Source organism: Prunus dulcis, chromosome 1 (assembly GCF_902201215.1).
Source record: "Prunus dulcis chromosome 1, ALMONDv2, whole genome shotgun sequence".
Taxonomy (NCBI): domain Eukaryota; kingdom Viridiplantae; phylum Streptophyta; class Magnoliopsida; order Rosales; family Rosaceae; genus Prunus; species Prunus dulcis.
Window position 1 is genome coordinate 643,027 of NC_047650.1, and position 25,171 is coordinate 668,197.

The window sequence follows — 25,171 nt, forward strand, 5'->3', positions numbered from 1 at the left end:
ATTATTTCTCCACCCAATAAGAAAAAAATAATTCACCTTTCATTTCTGACCCTACTAATTGTGGTAGACTCTTTACTGTTATTGCCTCCACCCTATGGATAGACTTAAAACTGAGGTAGGTAAAAATACCTAACTTCTATGTATTCTCTTATTTTGTCATTCATTTTATATTATATTTTAATATTTTGGCACCATGTGCAAAGAATACACATAACAGTTTTATGCTTTCAATTTTAGTTTCTATAATTTTGGTTAAATTATACTTTAGTCTCTGTAGTTTTAAGGTTTAATTACACCAATGCTATTTGAATATATTTTTTCTGATTTATTTTAATTATTAGAATATTTAATTATATTTTTATGTATGTGGAGGTGGGCTCCACTTGCCACATCACCCACTCAATTGGTGGATTCTGATCCATGTGCACAAAATTATAAAAACACTCCTGCCACGTCATCAAAGTTAACAAATTTTTGGATGGAGTTGACGGCATGAGGCAAAGTGGGTCCACAAACCTCGATCAATGGATGAAAGTAGGCTATTTTGAGTTTAAGGAGGTAAAGTGAGATTTGACCGAAATTTCAAATGGAATTGATGTAATTAAGCCTAGTTTTAATTTTAGTCATTTTGCCATTATCATTGCGAATCAAGGACACATCACAATTACGTTAATTGACGGAAGTTGAGTTTTCAGTTTTTTGACATATTATAATGTCAAAATCTTTTAAGAAATGTAAAATTAAGAAATTAAAAGCTAAAACAGGCCGGCAAGGGGAAAAAAACAACCAAATTAAAGTTTTGCGATGCGGCAATGGCAGCAAGCTAGCTTTGGCGCTCTCTGTATTGAAGGGTTTATCATCTATTCAGATGTTTCATGGTCTAATTTGATCGTGGAAGTCCTCTCCAACACAAAACAAATTGATCTGAAAATTCTTAAGCCTATGTTTTTCAAAGTTCTTACAAATGGCCACCTAGTTGGGCTATGCAAAAATTTTGATTTAAGAAAAAGCAGAAGACTGAAATAAGTGAAATTTGGCCTTTAACCAATTGACTAGTTAGACATAGGCTTACCTACCTAATGACAAGTGCGGGCAATGCCCACACTTGCAAAAAAAAAATTATGAAGATGCTTAAGACTATTAACCATGTGTTTAGCCCCTGCATGGCCCACTGTCACAAAGCCTTCAAGGTTTTAGCCCAAAACCCTATATTCAAATTTTTTTAAATAAATTATTTGTTATAATATAATTATATTATATAGATATATTATCGGAAGAGATACCAGTGGATACATGACTATTACTATTCAAAGTTTGAAAGATATATTGATTGAAATTTTGTTTTTAACGCCTCCTCACACGGAGAAAAAAAAAAAAAAGAACTTTATCTCGTTTATATCGCCTAATCTTTTTGCTTTAAATTATTTAAAATTTCCCCACCTAAATTTTTCCTTCTTAAATTTGTATATATGTACTCAATTAATTTCTTTTAACGGATGTTAGCGGCCTAATCACCCCCACCTAAATTTTTTTACCCCACCCCTCAAGTTAGTATGGCGCCCCACCTCTTTTACTTAATTTTATCACATAATTTCTTGGCTTATTTATGTATATAGGGCCCCTCTATGCTGTCAAAGTAATCTCATATTACCACTTGTTCTTTGAAACATGTTTCAATATACCACCTATATTTTCAATAAGTGTCTCACGTTAGCTATTCCATTAGATTTGAGAGAAGTTCCTATACCTGATGTGGCACCAGGTAGCTCGCCATCTAAAGGTGACAGTTTACCAACCACACCAGACATAATTACTTAATTTTGTTACGTAATATCCCCACCTTTTCACAATAGCAAGGCAGCCCCCAGTAGGTGGGTGGAACATCACAAAGTCACACATTGAAAAACTTGTCACGTAATCTTACCACCTAAGGAGGTGAAAAGTTTATCACCTAATTTATTGAGAAACTTAATGGTCTGTCTTTATCAAAGAATCATGAGGTGGATTGTTACACAAGGTGGTGGTGGCACCATTTCTTGTTTTGCCTTACTTACGACCCGTTTGGATCCAAGGATTTGGATTGAAGCCCATTCAAATCTATGTATTTCAAATAAAGATGCCTTTTTTTTTTTTTTTTAATATAGTACAAGCGATAATTTAAACTAGAGAGGAGAGTGATTTCTTTCACACACACAAATGATGGCATGGGGGTTCGAACCTGAGACCTCTTGTCTACAAATCAATGTCCTTTTTCACTAGACTAGATCCAGTTGGCAAAACAAATTTAAGCTATGAATTTCAATTTCAGATTTTAAACAATAATTTAAATGACACCATCTGGACTCACATACCCAAACAAAACACAAAGATAAGCATCTCATGAATCACGTTTCAACACTGATATGTAGCTTTATTAGTTAGCTCTCTACAGTAACTTTCAGAGATCTGTGACAGTCAAGAAGTGTACCACTGTGCATTGACTCCTCCTATGTGAATCGAATCGGCAACAACATGATGAAGTCCAGCAAAGTATATAACTTTCTTGTATAAATAATAAACAATGATACAAAGGCATTTAGAATCATAGAATCGAAAAATATTTTTATCTAGAGTATACGTAACTGTTTTTAGACAAGAAGCACAAGGAACTTTACAGGAGAACAAAGTGATAACTTGATATGTAATTATTCCAGCGCATTTCATGAATCACATTGCATGAGTGAGTGTATACCATATGGAGAGAAACTGAACTTGCATCTTCAAGTCCACAACTGAGCTAGCACAAGCATGCGTTGCACGATTGTGCTTTTAATTGCTTTTGGGTACAAGCAAGAGGTTTTTATCGCTTGGAACAAGCAATGCCTTCCTTCTCGGAAAATATATATTAGGAAGCACCCCTTTGGAAAGTAGGATAAAGAATAAGCTCATTACTCCTTGGGATAATCTTTTGTCTGCCTTTTTTCTTTTCTTTTCTTTTGTCTTTTTTTGAAGTTAGTTTAAACGGTCTAATAAGATACTTAATCAAAGTTAGTTAATTGGACAGAATTAATCTTTACTCCATCGGCACACCATGACAAATGAAAACTAAAAACTATGATTATCAAATCGATCCTTACTTTTTGAATGGTTGATCTTTGAAGGAAAACTAAAAGAAGAAAAATGGCCCTTGACTTTCATATTAGAGGTCTCACGTTTAAATTCTCATGACATCATTTGTGTGTTTGTGAAAAATCTGTCTCCCCTATCGCTTGTACTAAAATATATATACATAAAAAGGGGATGTTTAGATATATAATAATTATCTGGAGTGGTATCACAAACTTGAAAGGTTTGCTATATATATCGCATCACTCATACACTAGCTAGAGAAGGGCAGACATGGGTACAGAGGTTGAATCCCAAAATGCCACGGTTTCACAGGAGAAAATGAGCAATAGCCTGTTCGAAAACGCCATGAACGGCAAGTGGGAAAAAGTTGTGGAGGTCTATGGATCATCACAGAGCTCAAAAGTTGAAGAGATGAGGATCACCAGAGCGGGGGACACTGCTCTACATATCGCTGCTTCGGATGGCGAAACAAAAATTGTGCGGCAGTTGTTAGAGCTCATTGGAAACAATGCATCCAAGATATTGCAAATAAAAAACAAGAAAGGCAACACACCTCTCCATTTAGCTGCTGTAGTGGGGGATGTGGAAACGTGTCATGCAATGGCCACCAAAGACCCCGAACTCGTGTCGTCTCTCAACAATGAGAATGAGACCCCTCTCTTCTTGGCAGCTCTTAATGGGCATGAGAAGGTTTTTCTTTGCCTTCATAGTCACTGTGTAGAAGAATGCTATTCATTTAGAGCAAGGAATGGTGATACCATTCTCCATGCAGCTATGTCTGGTGAATACTTCAGTAAGTGTGTGGCCTACCCGCTTCTTAAAGAGTGTTGCTATTTGTACTATCATATTTTTTTTGGACGAATTTGTACCATTATATTGTTAATTATATCTCTAATATAAGTGGGTCTCATATACATTGATGAGGTTCACTTCGACAAAATGAGCAATAAGTATGGCACAAATAGTATTATTATTACTTCTTTTATATATATTAACTTAATATCATTTTTTATTATTAATATCCTATTTAAATATATAGGTTTGGCATTCCAGATCATTCGGTGGTACCCAGAACTTGTCAATTATATTAATCAGAGTGGCTTCTCTCCCCTGCATATTCTAGCCAATACTCCATCAGCATTCAAAAGCAGTAGCCGCCTTAGACCGTTGGATCGTCTCATATACCAATGTAAGATTACCGCTATCGATTTTATTTTTTTATTTTTTGGTCTATGATCAAGCTTTTGGATGTTTAATTCATGTAATACAATGCTAATGCATTTGCACTTGGCAGTTTCATGTCACACTTGGTAATTACTAGGCTTACTGGGGACAAAATTATTTAAAAAGAGAACTATGATGATATGATGATATGACCTTTTTAAGTATGTATTCATCATACATGTACCTAGTGGCGGATTCAGACTTTTTTTCATCTGGGGGCATAAAAAACAATTTCATAGTTGACTCCTACAAAGTCTATGTTTTCATAGCAATACGATATTATATTATAACACATAATCTATTTCAATAAATTTTTAATATATGATTTTGGGCCAAAATCTAAGGCTTTATATATTGGATCATATGTTTATTAAGTCTTGGACCTTGAAGGCTTTACTTATTTAGGGTGCTGAGTGGGATTTTGCATGCAAAATATTAGCCAAGTGTCTAATTTTTATTGGCAAAGTGTTTGGCTAGATGGGTGAAGAAACCACCTAAGTGTGGGCAGCTGCCCACAGTAGGCATGTATTGGGTCCGCCAGTGCATGTACCTGCTTTTTAAAGAGAAAATAAAAATATATATAGTTATTTGATCATACAATCAGTAAATGTAATAGCGGAGTTAGAATTGTAAAATTGAAGGGGCCGAAATAGAAAATATAAGTATACTCTATATCTTGCAACTCTACTTCTGTCCAAATAAGTTTTTACATTCATTTCATTTATCAGGTTTGATTGTTGAAGAGCTAAAAGGGGGAAAAGAGGACAAAAAGAGTATTTGTCCCCTCAAGAAAAGAGGAAGAAATACCATCGATACGGGTTCTGAATCTCATCAAGCATTAAGTGAGTGCTCGTCACTTATCAATTTATACGTTGCTTTTTCGTCACCACAAGTCTAATATAACATAGTTTCTCCATTTCCAGCTAAATCATGGGGAAATAGGATGTGCTCTTCTCTATGTCTAGCTAAGAGTGGAAATAAAAAGGAAGATGCAGAGAATCCCCAACAAGAGAGCAGCTCAATGTCAGGTAAAGTTGGGTAACTAAAATGTCCTTTGAACTTGTAGTGAACCTTATCACTTCTCATGAATGGTGTCTCCACCCTTAAACTGTAAAATACATCTCTTAAATCGAGAAAATAAACCTAAACAGAAGCACACAAGCAAAAAAAAATTCATTTTCACTATTTTGAAAACAAAGAACAAAATCTATTACCAAATATGTTTTCATTTTTCATTTTTTTATTTTAAAAAAAAATTGAAAACTGATAATTAAGGGCCCATTTGATAACCATTTAAATTTTAGTTTTAAGTTTTCATTTTTTGTGTTGGAGTATATAAGTAAAAGAGGGAGAATGGAAGTGAGAATGAGAGTGGAGATGGGATTGAGAGAAAACATGAGGAGATGATGGGAATGAGTAACAAAAGTGAAAACGAAAACTAAAAATTGAAATCTATTTGAAATTGTTTTCACTTTAAACTTTTTGTTTTCACTTTTATTACTCATCCCTTTCATCCTTCCCTTTCATCATATCTCTCTCAATTTCAAGTGGTTATAATTTCTTCGTCTAATAAGTAAGCATGGAAAATAAGTAAGTAACATTAAATTTTAGCAGTAATGAGAATCCCTTGATTTTCCCTATATCAAACTCCCCTAGTCAGAAAAAAATCATCCTCAAATCTGAATTTTCGTTGACTCCATGATAATCTTGAAATTGAAATTGAATATAAAAACTCTGAATATTTATGCCTTAAAATTTTATGTGATCACAACTGCACACAAAGTGCATCTTGTCAAGGTCAATAATTCAATTATAAGACATTACGAATACATTGATAAAATGTTTAAGACTATGTGCAACTTTTTTAGCATTGTTTTCCTTCCTGTTTTTCAAATTGTAGCTATGAACCAACGAGAGGAAGATGGGAGAGAAAGTCGTCCCAATTATATTTACTCCTCATGTGTTGAGATTTTCAACTTAATCACAGCTGTCTTGGTAGCGATCAACGGTGAGTACTATCAAGGCTTATGAGCAAGGTTTGGCTTCTTAAAAGTAAGGAGTCGTCTTCAAAGAAAATGGAATTTTGACACTTGGCAAATTCCAAAACAAAGAAAATTAAAAGAATTTGAACGGAAGAAAAAAAAGAAGTCAAAATCCCATTTGTCTTAGGAGGAGCTCCTCCTCAATTTTAAGGAGCCAATTGAAAGAAAATAATGTCATTAAGAAAAATCAATTGCACATATTTTTTTGAAACCCCCTCAGGCATGCTAAAGTTGGTTTTAATTTAGCATGTCATCATTTGTATTTCTAGCAATTTGGAGGATAGATAAAATCCACGACGAGAAAAGGCGACATATATGGGCTACTCAGGTCATGAATCAATTGGTTGAGCATAGTAATTTATACAAGAACGTACGAAGTTCTGGAGAAGCTCCAGACGAAAAAGATAAATTTGGAGATGTTCCTGATCCTACCGAATTTGGAGATGTTCCTGATCATACAGAGAAGAAAGGCAATAAAGAAGATGAGAAAGGCAATAAAGAAGATGAGAAGAAGGATAATATAGTAGATAAGAAGGACAAAGATAATAACTTGGGAGATAAGAAGAGTGATAAAGATAATTTGGAAGTGAAAAAGCAGACACCAATATTAATTGCAGCAAAGATGGGAGTGAGTGAGATGGTGGAAAAAATCCTAGAAAAATTTCCAGTGGCAATTGAGGATGTGGACTCAGAAAACAAGAATGTTGCACTGTTGGCAGTCGAGAACAGGCAACCCCATGTTTACCGGTTCCTAGTGCACAGGAAGAAAATCACAAGCTTATTACGTCAGGTGGACAACAATGGTAACAATGCATTGCATCTTGCTGCTAAATGTGGAGGTCATCGGCCATGGCTTACTCCTGGTGCCGCACTACAAATGCAGTGGGAACTTAAGTGGTACAAGGTACGTACGGTATATATCTAACAATAATCTTATTTGTTTTAATGAAGTACCATGTTTGTCTATTTTATTGGTCCCAATTATATGCCTTAATGATTTTCAATTTGCATGATTTGATCTATAAACAAAGATTTGGAAAATAGACGATTTTGATTGTTTCGAATAAAATTATTTCAACTAAACACTCAAATTTTATAATGATAATCAAATAGTGAAATTGTTTCTTTTTCAATTGAGATTTAACTACTCAAACTAATAAGGTCATTAATTGAACAGATATCAATCTTTGAATAAAGTTCTAAATTATCTAAATTTTATTGTGCATGGATGCAGTTTGTCAAAGAGTCCCTGCCACCTCGTGCATCTGTTCGCTACAACAAAGCAGGTCAGATTCCACAGGAGATCTTCACAACTTCACACAAAGATCTTCGAAAAGAAGGCAGTAATTGGCTCGTCAAAACCTCCGAATCATGCTCTGTGGTTGCTGCGCTCATTGCAACAGTTGCCTTCGCAACATCAGCATCTGTACCGGGCGGACTCGATGATAAAACTGGTTCACCGGTTTTCAAAGACAAGCCGGCATTCAATGCCTTCACCATCTCATCACTGCTTGCTCTCTGCTTGTCAGTAACTGCCCTGGTCTTCTTTCTGTCCATTATTACTTCTCGATACGAAGCACATGATTTTTCCACCAGCTTGCCCCGGAAACTTTTGCTGGGTTTAACATCACTCTTCGCATCCATAGCTGCCGTGTTAGTCTCATTCTGTACTGGTCATATTTTTCTCCTTGATCGACAACTCAGATATGTGGCATATCCATTATATGCAGCGACTTGCTTGCCGGTTACCATTTTTGCTCTTGCCCAGTTGCCCCTCTACTATGATCTCATAAGGGTCATCTTCAGAAAGGTTCCACAGCGCAGCTACAAGGAATATAGACACTAATTAAGTGGGACTCGATCATCTATTCGACGCTATAAATAAATTGTATTTTTCAAAGTGTGTGTGTGTGTGGTTTTATTTATTTATTATTATTTAGGAAACAAGTATTAATTGGTTTGAGTGTGTGTGATTTGAAACTTGTTTCCGGAGTGAGGTGAGGCTTTGTAAGAAGTGTGCCCCAATTAAAACCAAGTCATATGATGTAAAACCCAGCTAAGATATACGTATGTTCAAGAATAAAAGGGTGAAGAAATAAACAAAGATTTTTTTTTACAAATAATGCCTGATCTCATAATTATATGCCATATGCATGATGACATATATTAAAAGATAATTAAGCTAGGGTTAATTATGGTAGTACATTTACCCTGGCAGACCTAATACTACTATATATATATCCATGTATGATATGGAATTTGATTAAGGAAAACTTGATGCTTATAGCATTATAACTAATGGTGGTACGTAATTTCTTAACACCACACCACACAATAACATGAATCCATATTGACATAAAAGCTAGTCCAGTTTACTAACAAGAACAATGTACATAAAAGATTCTCATAATTTTTAATAAAATTTAATTTTCGGGGTAAAATTTTAGTGTTAAAAGAGAGGGAGCTAATTTTTTTCACTCCTCTTTTATCAACTTACACTTTTTATTGGAAATTGTATGTTCCCGCTCTTCTTTTGTCTATGTACACTTCTTTATATGTTATAGTAAAAAGTATTAAAAAAAACAAAATGACTTCTTCTTCTTTTTTTTTGTCGAAACAAAAGGGAATGTAAATGGACAAAAAAATAGTTGAAAAATGAGCACCCAAAAGAAATATTAATTAAAATTGAAATGAGCTTTTCAAATTGCTTTGTTGTGTGTCCATGCAAAAAGTTTTGTGTATTTTTTATTTGCAGTATACTGATATTCATATAGTAGTTTTTTTTTTTCTTTGAAAAATGCTCATATTCTGTATAGTTACTAAATATACAAAAAAAGATAAATAAAAAAAATTAGTGCTTGCTAATTATAAGATAATGACTTAATTTTGATCAATAAAGGAGGAGTAATTCGAACTTATGACCTCTTTGGATATATTGAAAATAGGGAAGAAAAGTGTTATACTAACTGCTCGTTTGGCATTACTTATTTGAGGCCAAAATCACTTATTTTTACAATTTTAGCTTTTCATCATGTTTGATAAAAGAAGAAATAATCGCTTTTTAGTATAGGATTCTCAGATATTTAGATTTGTTTTCTGTTTCAAATAAGTCCCTACTATGTAGGGAGACTTGTTTTACTGTTTTTGACTCTTTCCTTATGCACGTTACCATGTTTCTGTTAGTGTGAATCGTGGGCTGTATTTCAGCTGTTTGTTAGTTCATGTAAGGCTATATAATAGCCAAAGGTTGCTGTTCAAAATAATAAGTCATTCAATTCAGTTCTTGCGTTTGAGTTCTTTGTTTTCTTGTTCCCCATTCCCAACAGGTTCGGTTCTCTCAAAAATTTAAATTCAAAACTGGATCAAACCAGAGCAGGCCCAGCCCCAATTAGAAGGCCTCTAGTGTAGGAGAATGTACACAAGTGATGACGAGGAGGAATGAAAAAAAAAAGTAGTAACTAGTACGTGCCAGCTTTGTCTTCCTCTGTTGGACAAGAAGTAGGAGGATGAATGTGACAGGAGATCAACAAAGTGATAACTTGATATGTAATGTAAGCATATATTTCATGAGTATCATCGAGAGCAGAGCACAAGCATAAGCATGCCTTTGCACAATTTAGCTTTTGATTGCTTTTTGGGTACAATTGGGCTAGCTAGCTTTGGACTTTAAACGTCGTCATTTTGAAGTTTCCTGTTACTTTAGACAAGTACGATTAACTTGACAGGAGAACACAATGATAACTTGTTATTCCAGCGTATTTCATGAGTCACATTCAGAGACGGACCTACTCTTTGACCAGTGACTTTGTCTTTTTTAGCCTAAACTAACATACCCATCCCACCCAATGAATAGCCATGCACTCTCATAATCCCCCTTCGCCTTTTTTTTCTCTTTTTCTTTTTGGTACAAAAGGGGCCAAAGGCCAAACACAAACAACTCATGCTTCTTTTATTTTTTGTTCGAAAACAATCCCTCTTATTTTCTATTTTTTTGGTAGAAAATAACCCCCCTTCACTCCACACACACGGTAGAAAATAGAAAAGAATTATGTACTAGATGCGTTTTGAAAGGTAAAACGCATTATGTCATCATGATTAGGTGTTGTCTATTGTTATTAATGAATTTCACTATGTATTGTCAAGTTTAAGAACTATATGCGTAATGTAAATTTAGCTTATTTTAATTTGAGATCCTAAGTCCGTTCGTGGTCACATTTCATGAGTTCTACTTGTATGTGGAGAAACTGACGTCCAGCACAAGCAGGCGCTTTACGATTTCGCTTTTGATTGCTTTTATTTCCATCTCTTTTTGTTTTATGGTATATAAGGTTTTTATCGCGCTTGGAGTTGGATGGAACAAACAAAGAGCAATTAATTAATGCCTTCCTTTTCAGAAAATATATGATAGTAAGTAAGCGCCTTTGGTTGGACATAATTAACCTCTACTCCATCAGCATAACATAAGTAATAGTGAACAATATTGTATAAAACAAATTTCAAATTCATGCACCACTATAACTTAATATATACCCGCAATGTGATTTCATGATCCAAACTATATATCTATTTTTTAGAGCCTCCCTTCAAACATCATTCTTGCACCCAACCAAAAAAAAAAAAAAAAAAAAAATTGTAAATATCTTACTAGTCACTTAACTCTAACGAAGGATAAATGGATGAACACTGAGGTTTGAATAAAAACACTAAAATAATTAATTTTTATCTTTAAAAGTAAACTTTATTATAAATATATATAAAAACACTATTAATGAATGTATATGTGTATATATAACAATTCTCTACAGTGGAGTCACAAACGCTTTCTTTGCTATATATATATATATATATATATCACGTAATTATTCGACTAGCTAGTGAAAGAGGCCAGACATGGAGAGAGTGATGGATATAGAGGAGGAAGTGGTGGATAGAGGGGGGGAAGTGGAGGACCTGTTCGATAATGCCATGAACGGCCAGTGGGAAAAAGTTGTGGAGGTCTATAGATTAGCAGAATATGTTCATGATTTGCGTATCACCAAAATGGGGGACACTGCTCTACATATCGCTGCTTTCGATGGCGAAACAGAAGTTGTGCTGGCTTTGCTGGAGGTCATTAAAGAAAATGTATCCAAAATATTGCAAATAAAAAACAAGAAAGGCAACACACCTCTCCATTTAGCTGCTGAAGTGGGGGATGTGGAAACGTGTCATGCAATGGCCACCAAAGACCGCAAACTCGTGTCGTCTCGCAACAAAAAGAATGAGACTCCTCTCTTCTTGGCAGCTCTTAACGGGCATGAGAAAGTTTTTCGTTGCCTTGATAGTCACTGTGATGATGAAAGATGCTATTCATTTAGAGCAAGGAATGGTGATACCATTCTCCATGCAGCTATGTCCGGTGAATACTTCAGTAAGTGTGTGGCCTACCCACTTCTTGAAGAGTGTTTCTATTTGTACCATTGTACCATCATACTGTTGACCACATCTTAAATTGATGGGGTTTATTTCAATAAAATCATCAATAAATATGAAACAAATAGCATTATTATTACTTTATATATATATATATATATATATATATATACTTAATATCATTTTTTATTATTAATATCATTTTTTTATTATTAATATCCTTTTTAAATATATAGGTTTGGCATTCCAGATCATTCTGTGGCACCCAGAACTTGTCAATTATATTAATCAGAGTGGCTTCTCTCCCCTGCATATTCTAGCCAATACTCCATCAGCATTCAAAAGCAGTAGCCGCCTTAGACCGTTGGATCGTCTCATATACCAATGTAAGATTACCGCTATCGATTTTATTTTTTTATTTTTTGGTCTATGATCAAGCTTTTGGATGTTTAATTCATGTAATACAATGCTAATGCATTTGCACTTGGCAATTTCATGTCTCACTTGGTAATTACTAGGCTTACTTGGGACAAAATTATTTAAAAAGAGAACTATGATGATATGACCTTTTTAAGTATGTATACATCATACATGTACCTGCTTTTTTAAGAGAAAATAAAAATATATATAGTTGTTTGATCATACAATCAGTAAATCCAATAGCGGAGTTAGAATTGTAAAATTGGGGGAGCCAAAATAGAAAATACAAGTATACTCTATATCTTGCAACTGTAGAGACCCTGGTATATCTTGCAACTGTACTTCTGTCCAAATAAATTTTTACATTCATTTCATTTATCAGGTTTGATTGTTGAAGAGCTAAAAGGGGGAAAAGAGGACAAAAAGAGTATTTGTCCCTTCGAGAAAAGAGGAAGAAATACCATCGATACGGGTTCTGAATGTCATCAAGCATTAAGTGAGTGCTCGTCACTTATCCAATTTATACGTTGCTTTTTCGTCACCACAAGTCTAATAAAACATAGTTTCTCCATTTCCAGCTAAATCATGGGGAAATAGGATGTGCTCTTCTCTATGTCTATCTAAGAGAGGAAATAAAAAAGAAGATGTAGAGAATTCCCAACAAGACAGCAGCTCAATGTCAGGTAAAGTTGGGTAACTATAATGTCCTTTGAACTTGAAGTGAACCTTATCACTTCTCATGGATGGTGTCTCCACCCTTAAACTGTAAAATACATCTCTTAAATAGAGAAAATAAACCTAAACATAAGCACACAAGCAAAAAAAAATTTTCATTTTCACTATTTTGAAAACAAAGAACAAAATCAATTACCAAATATGTTTTCATTTTTCTTTTTTTTAATAAAAAAATTGATAATTGATAATTAAGGGCCCATTTGATAACCATTTAAATTTTAGTTTTAAGTTTTCATTTTTTGTGCTGGAGTATAGAAGTAAAAGAGTGAGAATGAGAGTGGAGATGGAATTGAGACAAAACATGAGGAGATGATGGGAAGGAGGAGTAACAAAAGTGAAAACAAAAACTAAAAATTGAAATCTATTTGAAATCATTTTTGTTACTCCTCCCTCTTATCCTCCCCTTTCATCATATCTCTCTCAATTTCAAGTGGTTATAATTTCTTCATCTAATAAGTAAACATGGAAAATAAATAAGTAACATTAAATTTTAGCAGTAATAATGAGAATCCCTTGATTTTCCCTATATTAAACTCCCCTAGTCAGAAAAAACTCATCCTCGAATATGAATTTTCGTTTACTCCATGATAATCTTGAAATTGAAATTGAATATAAAAACTCTGAATATTTATGCCTTAAAATTTTATGTGATCACAACTGCACAAAGTGCATCTTGTCAAGGTCAGTAACTCAATTATAAGACATTACGAATACATTGATAAAATGTTTAAGACTGACTTTTGGATGCCCATTAATTTCAATATGTGCAACTTTTTTAGCATTGTTTTCCTTCCTTTTTTTCAAATGGTAGGCATGAACCAACGAGAAGAAAGTCATCCCAATTATATTTACTCCTCATGTGTTAAGTTTTTCAACTTAATCACAGCTGCCTTGAACGTGATCAATGGTTCTCCGCGAAGCAGTCAGTACTATCAAACTTTGTGGTGAATTCGTTAATTTATACTTTCATTTATGAGCAACGTTTGGCTTCTTAAAACTAAGGAGGAGCTTATCCTCAAAGAAAATGGAATTTTGACACTTGGCAAATTCCAAAACAAAGAAAATTAAAAGAATTTGAAGGAAAAAAAAAAAAGGGGTCAAAATCCCATTTGTCTTAGGAGGAGCTCCTCCTCAATTTTAAGGAGCCAATTGAAAGTAAATGATGTCATTAAGAAAAATCAATTGCACATATTTGTTTGAAACCCCCTCAGGCATGGTAAAGTTGTTTTTAATTAGAATGTCATCATTTGTATTTCTAGCAATTTGGAGCATAGATAAAATCCTCGACGAGAAAAGGCGACATATATGGGCTACTCAGGTCATGAATCAATTGGTTAAGCATAGTAATTTATACAAGAAAGTCATACAAAGTACTGGAGAAACTCCAGACGACAAAGATAAATTTGGAGATGTTCCTGATCCTACCAAAGTGGATCCGGAGCAGCCAAGTCATACAGAGAAGAAAGACGATACGGAAGATAAGAAGAATGACAAATTGGAAGAGAAGAAGAACGACAAAGATAATAAATTGGAAGATAAGAAGACACCAATATTAATTGCAGCAAAGATGGGAGTGAGTGAAATGGTGGAAACAATCCTAGACAAATTTCCAGTGGCTATTGAGGATGTGGACTCAGAAAACAAGAATGTTGCACTGTTGGCAGTCGAGAACAGGCAACCCCATGTTTACAGTTTACTAGTGGACAGGAAGAAACAAATCACAAGATTGTTACGTCGGGTGGACAACAATGGTAACAATGCATTGCATCTTGCTGCTAAATGTGGAAGTCATCGGCCATGGCTTACTCCTGGTGCCGCACTACAAATGCAGTGGGAACTCAAGTGGTACACGGTGCGTATATATCTAACGATAATTTTATTTGTTTTAATGAAGCACCGTATTTGTCTATTTTATTGATCCCAATTATATTTTTTAATAATTTTTAATTTGCATGATTTGATTTATGAATGAAGATTTGGAAAATAGACGGTTTTGATTGTTGAAAAAATATTCTTAAAAGCATCCATAATTGGCTCCCTAAAAACACCCCCTTAGACAAATTTTAGGGAGGAATTGGAAAAATACAACTTTAACCATACTTCCTATGCACCTCCTAAAATATGAAAAGCTCTCGGAGCTTCTAAATCTGAGAAGAGAGAAAAGACTCCTAGTAGCTCCCTATAATTTATGCATATTTTAAACTTTTAATTAATGCAAATATTTTTTTTAATATTTTTTTGTATGGAAATGGATCAATTATATTGAATTAAAAAATGATTATAGTATTGATGACTCTCTAAATTAGGGAGTATGATTGGAGTTCAAATTTTATATGGAGCTCCTAAAACAACTTTTGTGTGTTTTTACCTAAATTTTAACTAAAAAATAGGGATAATGATTGTAGATGTTTTAAGGAATCCCTTATTAAAAGGGAATATATATATATATATATAGTTCCGAGGCTTACCTCGGAGCTTCAATTTTAAAGGCATGATGTATGTCGGAACTCTACAGCCCATGGGAATCGACAATGAGCTACTCTTGGACCACAGAAGTTCAAGAGATTGTAATCACCCAGCGTTGGATATTAATTCAATGGTTCAAAAAAATTTATTACAAGGAGTGCAATAGTGAGTGAACTTACATTCAACGATGAGTAACCACAAATATCTTGGACCCCTGCAATCCAAAAGATCATGACTTAAGAAGGTCATTAATTGAACAGATATCAATCTTTGAATAAAGTTTTAAATTATCTAAATTTTATTGTGCATGGATGCAGTTTGTCAAAGAGTCCCTGCCACCTCGTTCATCTGTTCGCTACAACAAAGAAGGTCAGATACCACAGGAGATCTTCACAACTTCACACAAAGATCTTCGAAAAGAAGGCAGTGATTGGCTCGTCAAAACCTCCGAATCATGCTCTGTGGTTGCTGCGCTCATTGCAACAGTTGCCTTCGCAACATCAGCATCTGTACCGGGCGGACTCGATGATAAAACTGGTTCACCGGTTTTCAAAGACAAGCCGGCATTCAATGCCTTCACCATCTCATCACTGCTTGCTCTCTGCTTGTCAGTAACTGCCCTGGTCTTCTTTCTAACCATTATTACGTCTCGATACGAAGCGCGTGATTTTTCCATCAGCTTGCCCCGGAAACTTTTGCTGGGTTTAACATCACTCTTCGCATCCATAGCTGCCGTGTTAGTCTCATTCTGTACTGGCCATATTTTTCTCCTTGATCGACACCTCAGACATGTGGCATATCCATTATATGCAGCGACTTGCTTGCCGGTTACCATTTTTGCTCTTGCCCAGTTGTCCCTCTACTATGATCTCATAAGGGTCATCTTCAGAAAGGTTCCACAGCGCAGCTACAAGGAATATAGACACTAATTAAGTGGGACTCGATCATCTATAAATAAATTGTGTTTTTCCAAGTGTGTGTGTGTGTGTTTTTTTTCCGAGGAAACAAGTATTAATTGGTTTGAGTGTGTGGTTTGAAATTTGTTTCCGGAGTGAGGTGAGGCTTTTGTAAGAAGTGTGCCCCAATTAAAACCAAGTCATATGATATAAAACCAATACATTATTATTGTTTCCGGAGTGGTACAAATAGATTATTATTACTTCTTATATATATATATATATATATATATATATATATATATTTTTAAACTGAATATCATATTTTATTATTAATTTCCTTTTTAAATATATAGATTTGGCATTCCAGATCATTCTGTGGCACCCAGAACTTGTTAATAATATTAATCATAGTGGCTTATCTCCCCTGCATATTCTCGCCAATACTCCATCAGCATTCAAAAGCAGTGGCCGCCTTACACTGTTGGATCGTCTCATATACCAATGTAAGAATATCTCTATCGATTTTATTTTTTATTTTTTGGTGTATGATCAAGCTTTTGGATGTTTAATTCATGTAATACAATGCTAATGCATTTGCACTTGGCAGTTTCATGTCTCACTTGGTAATTACTAGGCTTTCAGGGGACAAAATTATTTAAAAAGAGAAGTATGATGATATGACCTTTTTAAGTATGCATACATCATACATGTAATTGTTTTTTGAAGAGAAAATAAAAATATATATAGTTGTTTGATCATTATAAGGGTATTATATTCATGTTTCCAGAAGAAAAACTCAGTCTCTAATAAAAGTATTGCATACAATCAATTAATTCAGGGACGGAGCTAAAATTGTAAAGTTAGGAGGGACGAAGTAGAAAATACAAGTAAAGTCTATATCTTGCAACTGTAGGAACCTTTGGTTAATTACTCTATACCTTGCAACTGTACTTCTGTCCGAATAAGTTTTTCCATTTCATGTGTCAGGTTTTTGATTGTTGAAGAGCTAAAAGGGCAAGAAGGTAACAAAAATATTTGTCCCCGCGGCCAAAAAGAAAGGAATATCGACAATACGGGTTCTGAATCTCAAGCATTAAGTGAGTGCTAGTCACTTATTCAATTTATACGTTGCTTTTTCGTCACCACAAGTCTAATATAATATAGTTTCTCCATTTCCAGCTAAATCATGGGGAAATAGGATATGTTCTTCTCTAAGTCTAGCTAAGAGAGGAAATAAAAAGGAAGATGCAGAGAATCCCCAACAAAAGAGCAGCTCAATGCAAGGTAAGTTGGGTAACCATAATGTCCTTTGAACTTGTAGTGAACCTTGTCACTTCTCATGAATGGTGTTATTCATGATGTTTTCTATGGAAAACAACCCTTAAACTGTAAAATACATCTCTTAAATAGAGAAAATAAACCTAAACAGAAGCACATAAGCAAAAAAAAAATAACAGCTCAATGCAAGGTAAGTTGGGTAATAGGACTCATGTTACAATTAGACCCCAAAGTAGGCAAGGCAACTAGTCAATTAACTAGACTGATCGGTCACTCACACTGCGACAAAAACTAATGAGGAGTTGCCGGTCCTCCAAAAACTGATGACAGTCGGATCCCTGTACTGTAATGTACCAGACTTGAATCATGCTTCCAATTTTATATCCAAATTGAGAGCCAATTCACCACAAATATATCCCCAACTGCACCAAGTGCATCTTGTAAGAGTCAATACGTTGATATAATATGTCCTTTGGATGCTCATTATTTTAGCATTGTTTTCCTTCCTCTTTTTCCAACTGCAGGTACAAACCAACGAGAGGAACAGGGGAGATATTTGTTATAATTTGCTACTTAATCACGGAGGCTTTGGTAGAGATGTATCGTTTTCTGCGAGGACTTTTGGGTGAATACATTTACACTTTCGTTTATTTATACCAATAAACTTGGCCATATATAAAATAAAAAGCATCGCTCTAATTGAAAAAAAATTAATGTAATAGAGAAAAATCAATTGGACATATCTATAGAGTGCTTTTAATTGACAAATGTCATTTGTGTTTCTAGGAATTTCGAGCATACAGAAAATCCACCAAGACAAAAGGAAACATAAATGGGCCACTCAGGTCATGAATAAATTGCTTGACCATACTTCTTCATACATGTATGCACAAAATCCCAAAGAAACTCGACCAACAGATGAATCAAAAATTACACAAGTTCCTAAACCTCCCGAATTAGAGAAGCCCGAATTAGATACGAAGAGGAAGAAGGACAAAACCGTGGGAGATAAGAAAATGAAAAGGCAGCTGATGACACCAATATTAATTGCAGCAAAGATGGGAGTGAGCGAAATGGTGGAGAAAATCCTAAAAAAATTTCCAGTAGCTATTCACGATGTGGACTCAGAAAACAAGAATGTTGCGCTCCTGGCAATTGAGAACAGGCAATCCCATGTTCTCAAGTTACTGCTGATGAAGAAAGATAAATCAATCGCAAGCTTGTTACGTCAGGTGGACATCAAAGGAAACAATGCATTGCATCTTGCTGCTAAATATGGAAGTTATCGGCCATGGCATACTCCAGGTGCGGCACTGCAAATGCAATGGGAACTCAAGTGGTATATGGTATGTACACTGCAACTGATATTCATCGATCTATCATCACTAGGTAACCTAGGCTTTGATACTTAATCTTTAATTAATATCTTGTCAAACTCGGCTCAAACAACTAAGGTCATTCAACTTGATCGATCTTTTAAGCGTACCGTACATAGTAAAAAGTTGATAGTAAATGTCGCTTTTCCCCTTCAAACTAATGTTTTCTTAACTACAACCCATCGTCTTAATTTTTTTAGTAAATTAAGCTTATATCCATAAAATTCATTTTAAATCACTTACAACCTTTTCCTTTAGTTTTCTATTTAAAATACCCAGTTTTTTCAAATAATACCCAATGACTAGGATCCAACTAAACAAATTACCTAATATAACTTAAAATCTAATTTACTGTATTTTTCGGATTCCAAAACTACCTATGTTTATAAGTTAATGTGTTATGGGGGATGTAACTAATGACACCCGTTGAATTTAGAAAGATCTCCAAATAGTTGTAATGGATGTAGGAACTAATTTAGAAACTTATTTAAAATTAAATATTAAATTCCACATCAAAGTATCAGTAATCTATTTTTGAATTAATGGTGTTTTCCTTCTATGAATTACAACTAGTAATCTATTTAAAGTATTAGTAATTTAAATTCAATATTAAATTTAGGAATTAATGTTGTTGTCTTTTATGAATTATACGACTAGTATTCTTTTTTTATTATAGTTTTATGAATAATAGTGTACATTCTAATTATGTTGAAAAATAATTTGATAATCTATTTATTGTTTTGTTTTTAAAATATTTTTTTAATGAACCTATTTTTTTTTCTTTATTACTTGTTTTATGAAAAATAATTTGATCATCTTTTTATTGTTTGTTTTATGAAAACAAATTTTTTTTTAAATGAGCCTATTTTTTTTTCTCAACATAATGTACCTATTTTTGTTTTTCTCTAATAATGTATCTAGTAAAACAATACCTAGTATAATGAACCTATTTTTTTTTTCTAAATAATGTACCTTTTTTTTCTATCAAAATAATGTACCTATTTTTTCTCTCAAAATAATGTACCTAATTCTTCTCCTCTAATAATGTACCTAGTAAAACAATTTACCTAGTATAATGAACCTATTTTTTTCTCTAAATAATGTATTCCTAGTAAAACAATTTACCTAGTATAATGAACTTTTTTTTTCTTCTAAATAATGTACCTATTTTTAATTTTAAAAAAATGTGCATAAATTTCAATTATACAACGTACCTATTTTCTATAAATTATTGTGTACCTATTTTTAATTTATGAGAAATGTACGAAAATTTCAATTACAAAGTATTTGACCTATTTTTGTTATTTTTTTTGGGTAAATAATATACCTATATTTTTATACGTATATATTTATATTTATATTTTTCATATGTACATTATTGGATATGTAATTTACATTTTTTTTTAAATTTACAATTTTAAGGGGCCATATGTTAGAGGGAATGACAACCAAAATAAATAGGGTGATTGATATTCTATTAATAGGGAGTTTTAATTACAATTATGGCAGTTAATGAAATGCTTGAAATAAATTATAAATAAAATATGAAGTTTGATGGCAAGAATGTAAAAACATAGGAATACTACAATCTCTTATATCCTACTGGTTATTTAAGTTTGAAATTGGGTTTTACACATAGATTTATAGAATGATGGGTATATGTCTAGGAAATAAAAATGGTAGGGACCTATATTGAACAAACCCTAATTTTTTTTATGAGACCTAATTTATTATAAGTAAAACCTGATGACTAAGATCCAACTCACCAAGTTACCTAATTAAGCTTAAAATTTGATTTCTTGTGCTTTTCATATTCCAAAAGTACCCATTAAAATTTGATTTGTTGACTACTCACACATTAATTGTTTAAATTTCAAAATGTTTGGCACATACAATCTCATGAGTATTAAACTTTCTAGAGTTAAATCTCTCTATGATGCATGCATGCAGGTTGTCAAAAACTCCATGCCACCTCGTTCATCTGTTGTCCGCAACGAAAAAGAGGAGATACCACAGGAGATCTTCACAACTTCACACAAAGATCTTCGAAAAGAAGGCAGTGATTGGCTCGTCAAAACCTCCGAATCATGCTCTGTGGTTGCTGCGCTCATTGCAACAGTTGCCTTCGCAACATCAGCATCTGTACCGGGCGGACTCGATGATAAAACTGGTTCACCGGTTTTCAAAGACAAGCCGGCATTCAATGCCTTCACCATCTCATCACTGCTTGCTCTCTGCTTGTCAGTAACTGCCCTGGTCTTCTTTCTTACCATTATTACGTCTCGATGCGAAGTAGATGATTTTTCCATCAGCTTGCCTCGGAAACTTTTGCTGGGTTTAACATCTCTCTTCGCATCTATACCTTCCGTATTAGTCTCAGTCTGCACAGGGCATACGTTTCTCCTTAATCAACAACTGAGACACGTGGCATATCCATTATATGCAGCGACTTGCTTTCCGATCACAATAGTCGCTCTTGCCCAACTGCCCCTCACTACTACATTTTAGTATTTGCGCGACGAAGATAATTTCGTCGCACAAACTAACATATAGTCGCACAAACACAAGGCGCGATAGGAAAATCGTCGCGCACAATCTGTCGCGTAAAGGTCGTAAAGAAAGACTTTGCGCGACATATTTTGTCCATGCGTCGCGCACTTTTGTGCGACGCTTGCCCTTCGTTACACAAAAGGTTCAGAGACGACAAAATTGTTCGTCGCACAAAATTACGCACGACGAAAAGTTTTTCGTCGCTACAACAATGCACGGCGAATAGTTTTCGTCGCGCAAGACGTCTCGTAGACATTTGCGGCACCAAGGGTTCATCGTCGCGCAATTCGTACACATATTGCGCGACGAAAAGAAGTTGGCGCGTAACATTTTGCGCGACGGTATATTGCGTCGCGCAGTACGTGCCCACAAATTTTGCGCGACGCAACCCTGTTGTCGCTGAAATCCATTTTAGCGACGAAATCTTTCGTCGCGCAAAAATAATTAAATTTATTTAAAAAAATGAAACATTATTTTTTCGGAATATATAAATTTAAGCGACGAAAAAAATACTTCGTCGCGCAAACTTCATATATATAATTATAATATTACTTTTGTTTTATTTTATAAAAAAATAAATTTGGTTTTTTTTTTTGGGTAATAAAATGAAATTTTAATCATAAAAAAATTTATGTAAATAACAAATTTATTATATAAAATAAATGTATGCTACAAGAGAAAGATTTAAAAAATAATTACGAAAAATAAAAAAACTAATCGAATAATGTTCCAAAATCTACATTATCGTCTGGCACATGCGGTTCAGAGGTCTGGGGATCTACACGGGCCGGCATCTGGTGGGGATGCTCGGGATGGACGGGCTCGGAGGTCGGCACATCAAAATGTGGGACTGGAATGCCGGACTGTGCGAGGGACTGCAGAATGACCGACATCTGGCTCCGAAGAGTGGCCACCTCTGCTGTCAAAGCAGTGACCTGACTGTTTGACTGCCCTGATGAACGGGGTCTGGGTTCTCTCCGCCTGGCATTCCCCATCCCTCGACAATATGTCCCCGGTCTCCTCCCTAGAGTCTGATCCAATGTCTCCGTCAAGATCTGAAACCCAGCATCCTGTGGAGGATCCACATACTCGATCAGAGTATCGGGAGGAAGTTGGGAGGCGGACTCCTGAAGAACCAACTGGCTCCTCTCCACCATCGTCGTCTGTTTAGCATAACATAAAATATAAATTCAAACATTCATATAATAACCTTTAAAGTTGAATGCGTAACATAAGAATTAAAAATAAATAATACTTACATGAAGGGACTCGGCCAATTCATTCCCAGGTCGAACATAAACGTCGCCAAAGACGTCGATCTCTGGGAATTTGGACCCTCCCTAAATTGAACAAAAGAAGAAAAATATTAGAACGAAAAAATAAATTAAGAATAATTAAAAATTAAAAATTAAAAAAAATTATTTTATTATTACCTGACGCCGGGCATCCATCCTATAGGAGAAGGGCCTGGAACCCGAATGATGGAGAAGAGTCTTCTTCTTCCTATTGCCCTTATTGACTTTGGCTTTATTCTGTTATACAAAAAATAAAATGTATTAGTTGAAATTTAAATTAAATATAAAAAAGAAAATAAACATTAGTAAGAAAATAAAAATAAATATAAAAAATTACCACAAAAGCGGGCGCCTGAAAATGAGCGCAGAGCCACGCCCAACTATCCTCCCGCCCCTCAAGCTCTTTCGGGCAACCCTTTTGAAGAGCGACTTGCGGATCATCAAACGCCTCAAAATGGTGGTGCAAGTCGCTCTTCCACTGTTTGTACCTCTCAGAGAAGAGTCTGTTGACGTACGCCAACGACTCTTCATCAAGGTCCTCCAAGTTGTAGTTCGTCTGCAATAAATTAATTACATACATTTAAATAATATAAATATAACGTTTGAAAGAAAAAGAATGAAAAGGCCTACATACCGACAACTGGCCGCGAACCTCATTCTTGGTCTCGTCAGGCATCACCTTCCAAGACTTCCATTGCATCGGGCAATAGCTCCGAATGACATGACCAATGTCGTGGGCCAAGGAGCTATGCAACTCCGCCGTCAGTGCAGCCCGATGTCGCTCGTCGTACCCGATGTTGATACGACTGTTGGTCACCCGGGTGACCTTCGCCGTCTTCAACTGCCGACACGGCCCTCGGGTGTTCTTCTTGGCTGCAAAGAAAGATGACATGAATGTTAAATAAATAACAAATTGAACAATCAAATACACACACACACACAAAAACAAGAAATAACAATAAAATTAAATGGAGAAAAAGGAAAACTATATCTGGCTGTGACCCCGACGCATCAGTGGATGTGGCGTCGGTGGTGCTGGCGGGCCGATGACGCCGCCTGGCGCTAACAGGCTGCGCCACTGATGACGCTGATGAGGCAGGCGCCTGGGACCCCGCAGGTCCAAACGCCAAGTGGTCCATCAGTGCTGGCGCAGTGGCAGCAGATGCTGCAGCAGTGGCAGCAGCTGTAGGCTGAGTCGGGGGCTCCGAACCCTGCGTGGTCGTCACAGCCCTACGACGTGTAATCAGGTCTGACATCTGCACAATTTCATTAATACACATACAAATTAATAAAATATACAAATATTTGAAAACACATACAATTTTATTCACATTATTGACCTAGGGTTTGCGAGTTCGGAGTATCCGGGACTCCGATCCACGATCCGTCGAATCGTAGACGATCCAAGAAATACAAGGTCCACCATACGTGAGTTTGAGTTCGATCCAACGGTCCGAACATAACAACCCCGGAAATCGCACAATAGGCAAAATCCATTCGAGACGCAAACGGTAACCAAATTCCAATCCGAAAACACCTATGCGCTCGTGACAACTACAGGATTGCACTAGGACCTAATTCAGGTGGCTACAGTCAGCCAAACGCCGCCCCAGGCGCCGCCCCACGCGGGTGTCCAAAGCGATACCAATCGCCGGAAAATTCTTAAAACTAAGGGCCAAGGTTCCTACCCTAGGTTCAAAACATCAATTGGAGCCACTTTTGTTCTCGGGCATACCCCGAAAAATGGCCGGAAGTGGCCGGAATTGAAAATCAAAATCCGGCCAAAACTTAGGGTTTCAAATTAAACGGCCTAGTGCAACAAATTCAGAAATCCTACCCAACAATCAGCTAAAGCATGAAAAATAGGACAGAAACCATACCTGAGGTGGCGGAATTGGTCGCCGGAGGAGGGAGAATCACGGCGGAGGAGATTCGGCCAAAACCGAAGAAAACGCGGCGGCTGGCTCGACGGTGACGGCGGGGGAGCTCCGGGGTACCACCTTCGTCGCGGGCGCGGTCCAAATCCACCGGGGTAGGAGGCAGCGGCGGCGGCGGGGAGAGAGACGGCGGAGCTGGGAAATTTCAGAAACTGGGGAAGAAGGAGACCATCGCGTGGTTTCTGAAATTTTATTCGATTTTGCGCGACGAAGAACAGATTTCGTCGCGCAAGAAATTTTAAATGACTCACGCGCGACGAAAAAAATATTTGTTCCGTCGCGCAATGTCATTCATCCGCCAAAATATGGTTAATGGTAGTTTTTGCGCGACGCAGAAATATTAACTTCGTCGCGCAATGTTGGCAGTCAGCCAAAAAATTTGGGATTTAGGGTTTAGCGCGCGAGATTGAATTCTTGCGCGACGCATCA

General features: G+C 35.6%; 3 protein-coding genes across 3 annotated transcripts; all 3 read left to right on the forward strand.

Moving 5' to 3' along the window:
• Window positions 1-3,378: 3,378 nt before the first annotated feature.
• LOC117613923 lies at window positions 3,379-8,220 on the forward strand. Its single transcript, XM_034342540.1, has 7 exons — window positions 3,379-3,901; window positions 4,148-4,297; window positions 5,061-5,174; window positions 5,256-5,360; window positions 6,233-6,340; window positions 6,644-7,278; window positions 7,609-8,220. Exons 1-7 carry the CDS (start codon window positions 3,379-3,381, stop codon window positions 8,218-8,220), a joined length of 2,247 nt encoding a protein of 748 aa, XP_034198431.1.
• A 3,044-nt stretch (window positions 8,221-11,264) lies between these two features.
• LOC117613935 lies at window positions 11,265-16,497 on the forward strand. The gene is made up of 7 exons (XM_034342557.1): window positions 11,265-11,784; window positions 12,023-12,172; window positions 12,589-12,702; window positions 12,785-12,889; window positions 13,753-13,863; window positions 14,201-14,793; window positions 15,725-16,497. The coding sequence occupies exons 1-7, from the start codon at window positions 11,265-11,267 to the stop codon at window positions 16,334-16,336; spliced, it is 2,205 nt and encodes a 734-aa protein (XP_034198448.1). The 3' UTR covers window positions 16,337-16,497.
• A 1,968-nt stretch (window positions 16,498-18,465) lies between these two features.
• On the forward strand, window positions 18,466-21,468 carry LOC117613949 (ankyrin repeat-containing protein ITN1-like). Its single transcript, XM_034342573.1, has 2 exons — window positions 18,466-18,930; window positions 20,911-21,468. The coding sequence occupies exons 1-2, from the start codon at window positions 18,466-18,468 to the stop codon at window positions 21,466-21,468; spliced, it is 1,023 nt and encodes a 340-aa protein (XP_034198464.1).
• The last annotated feature ends 3,703 nt before the right edge of the window (window positions 21,469-25,171 follow it).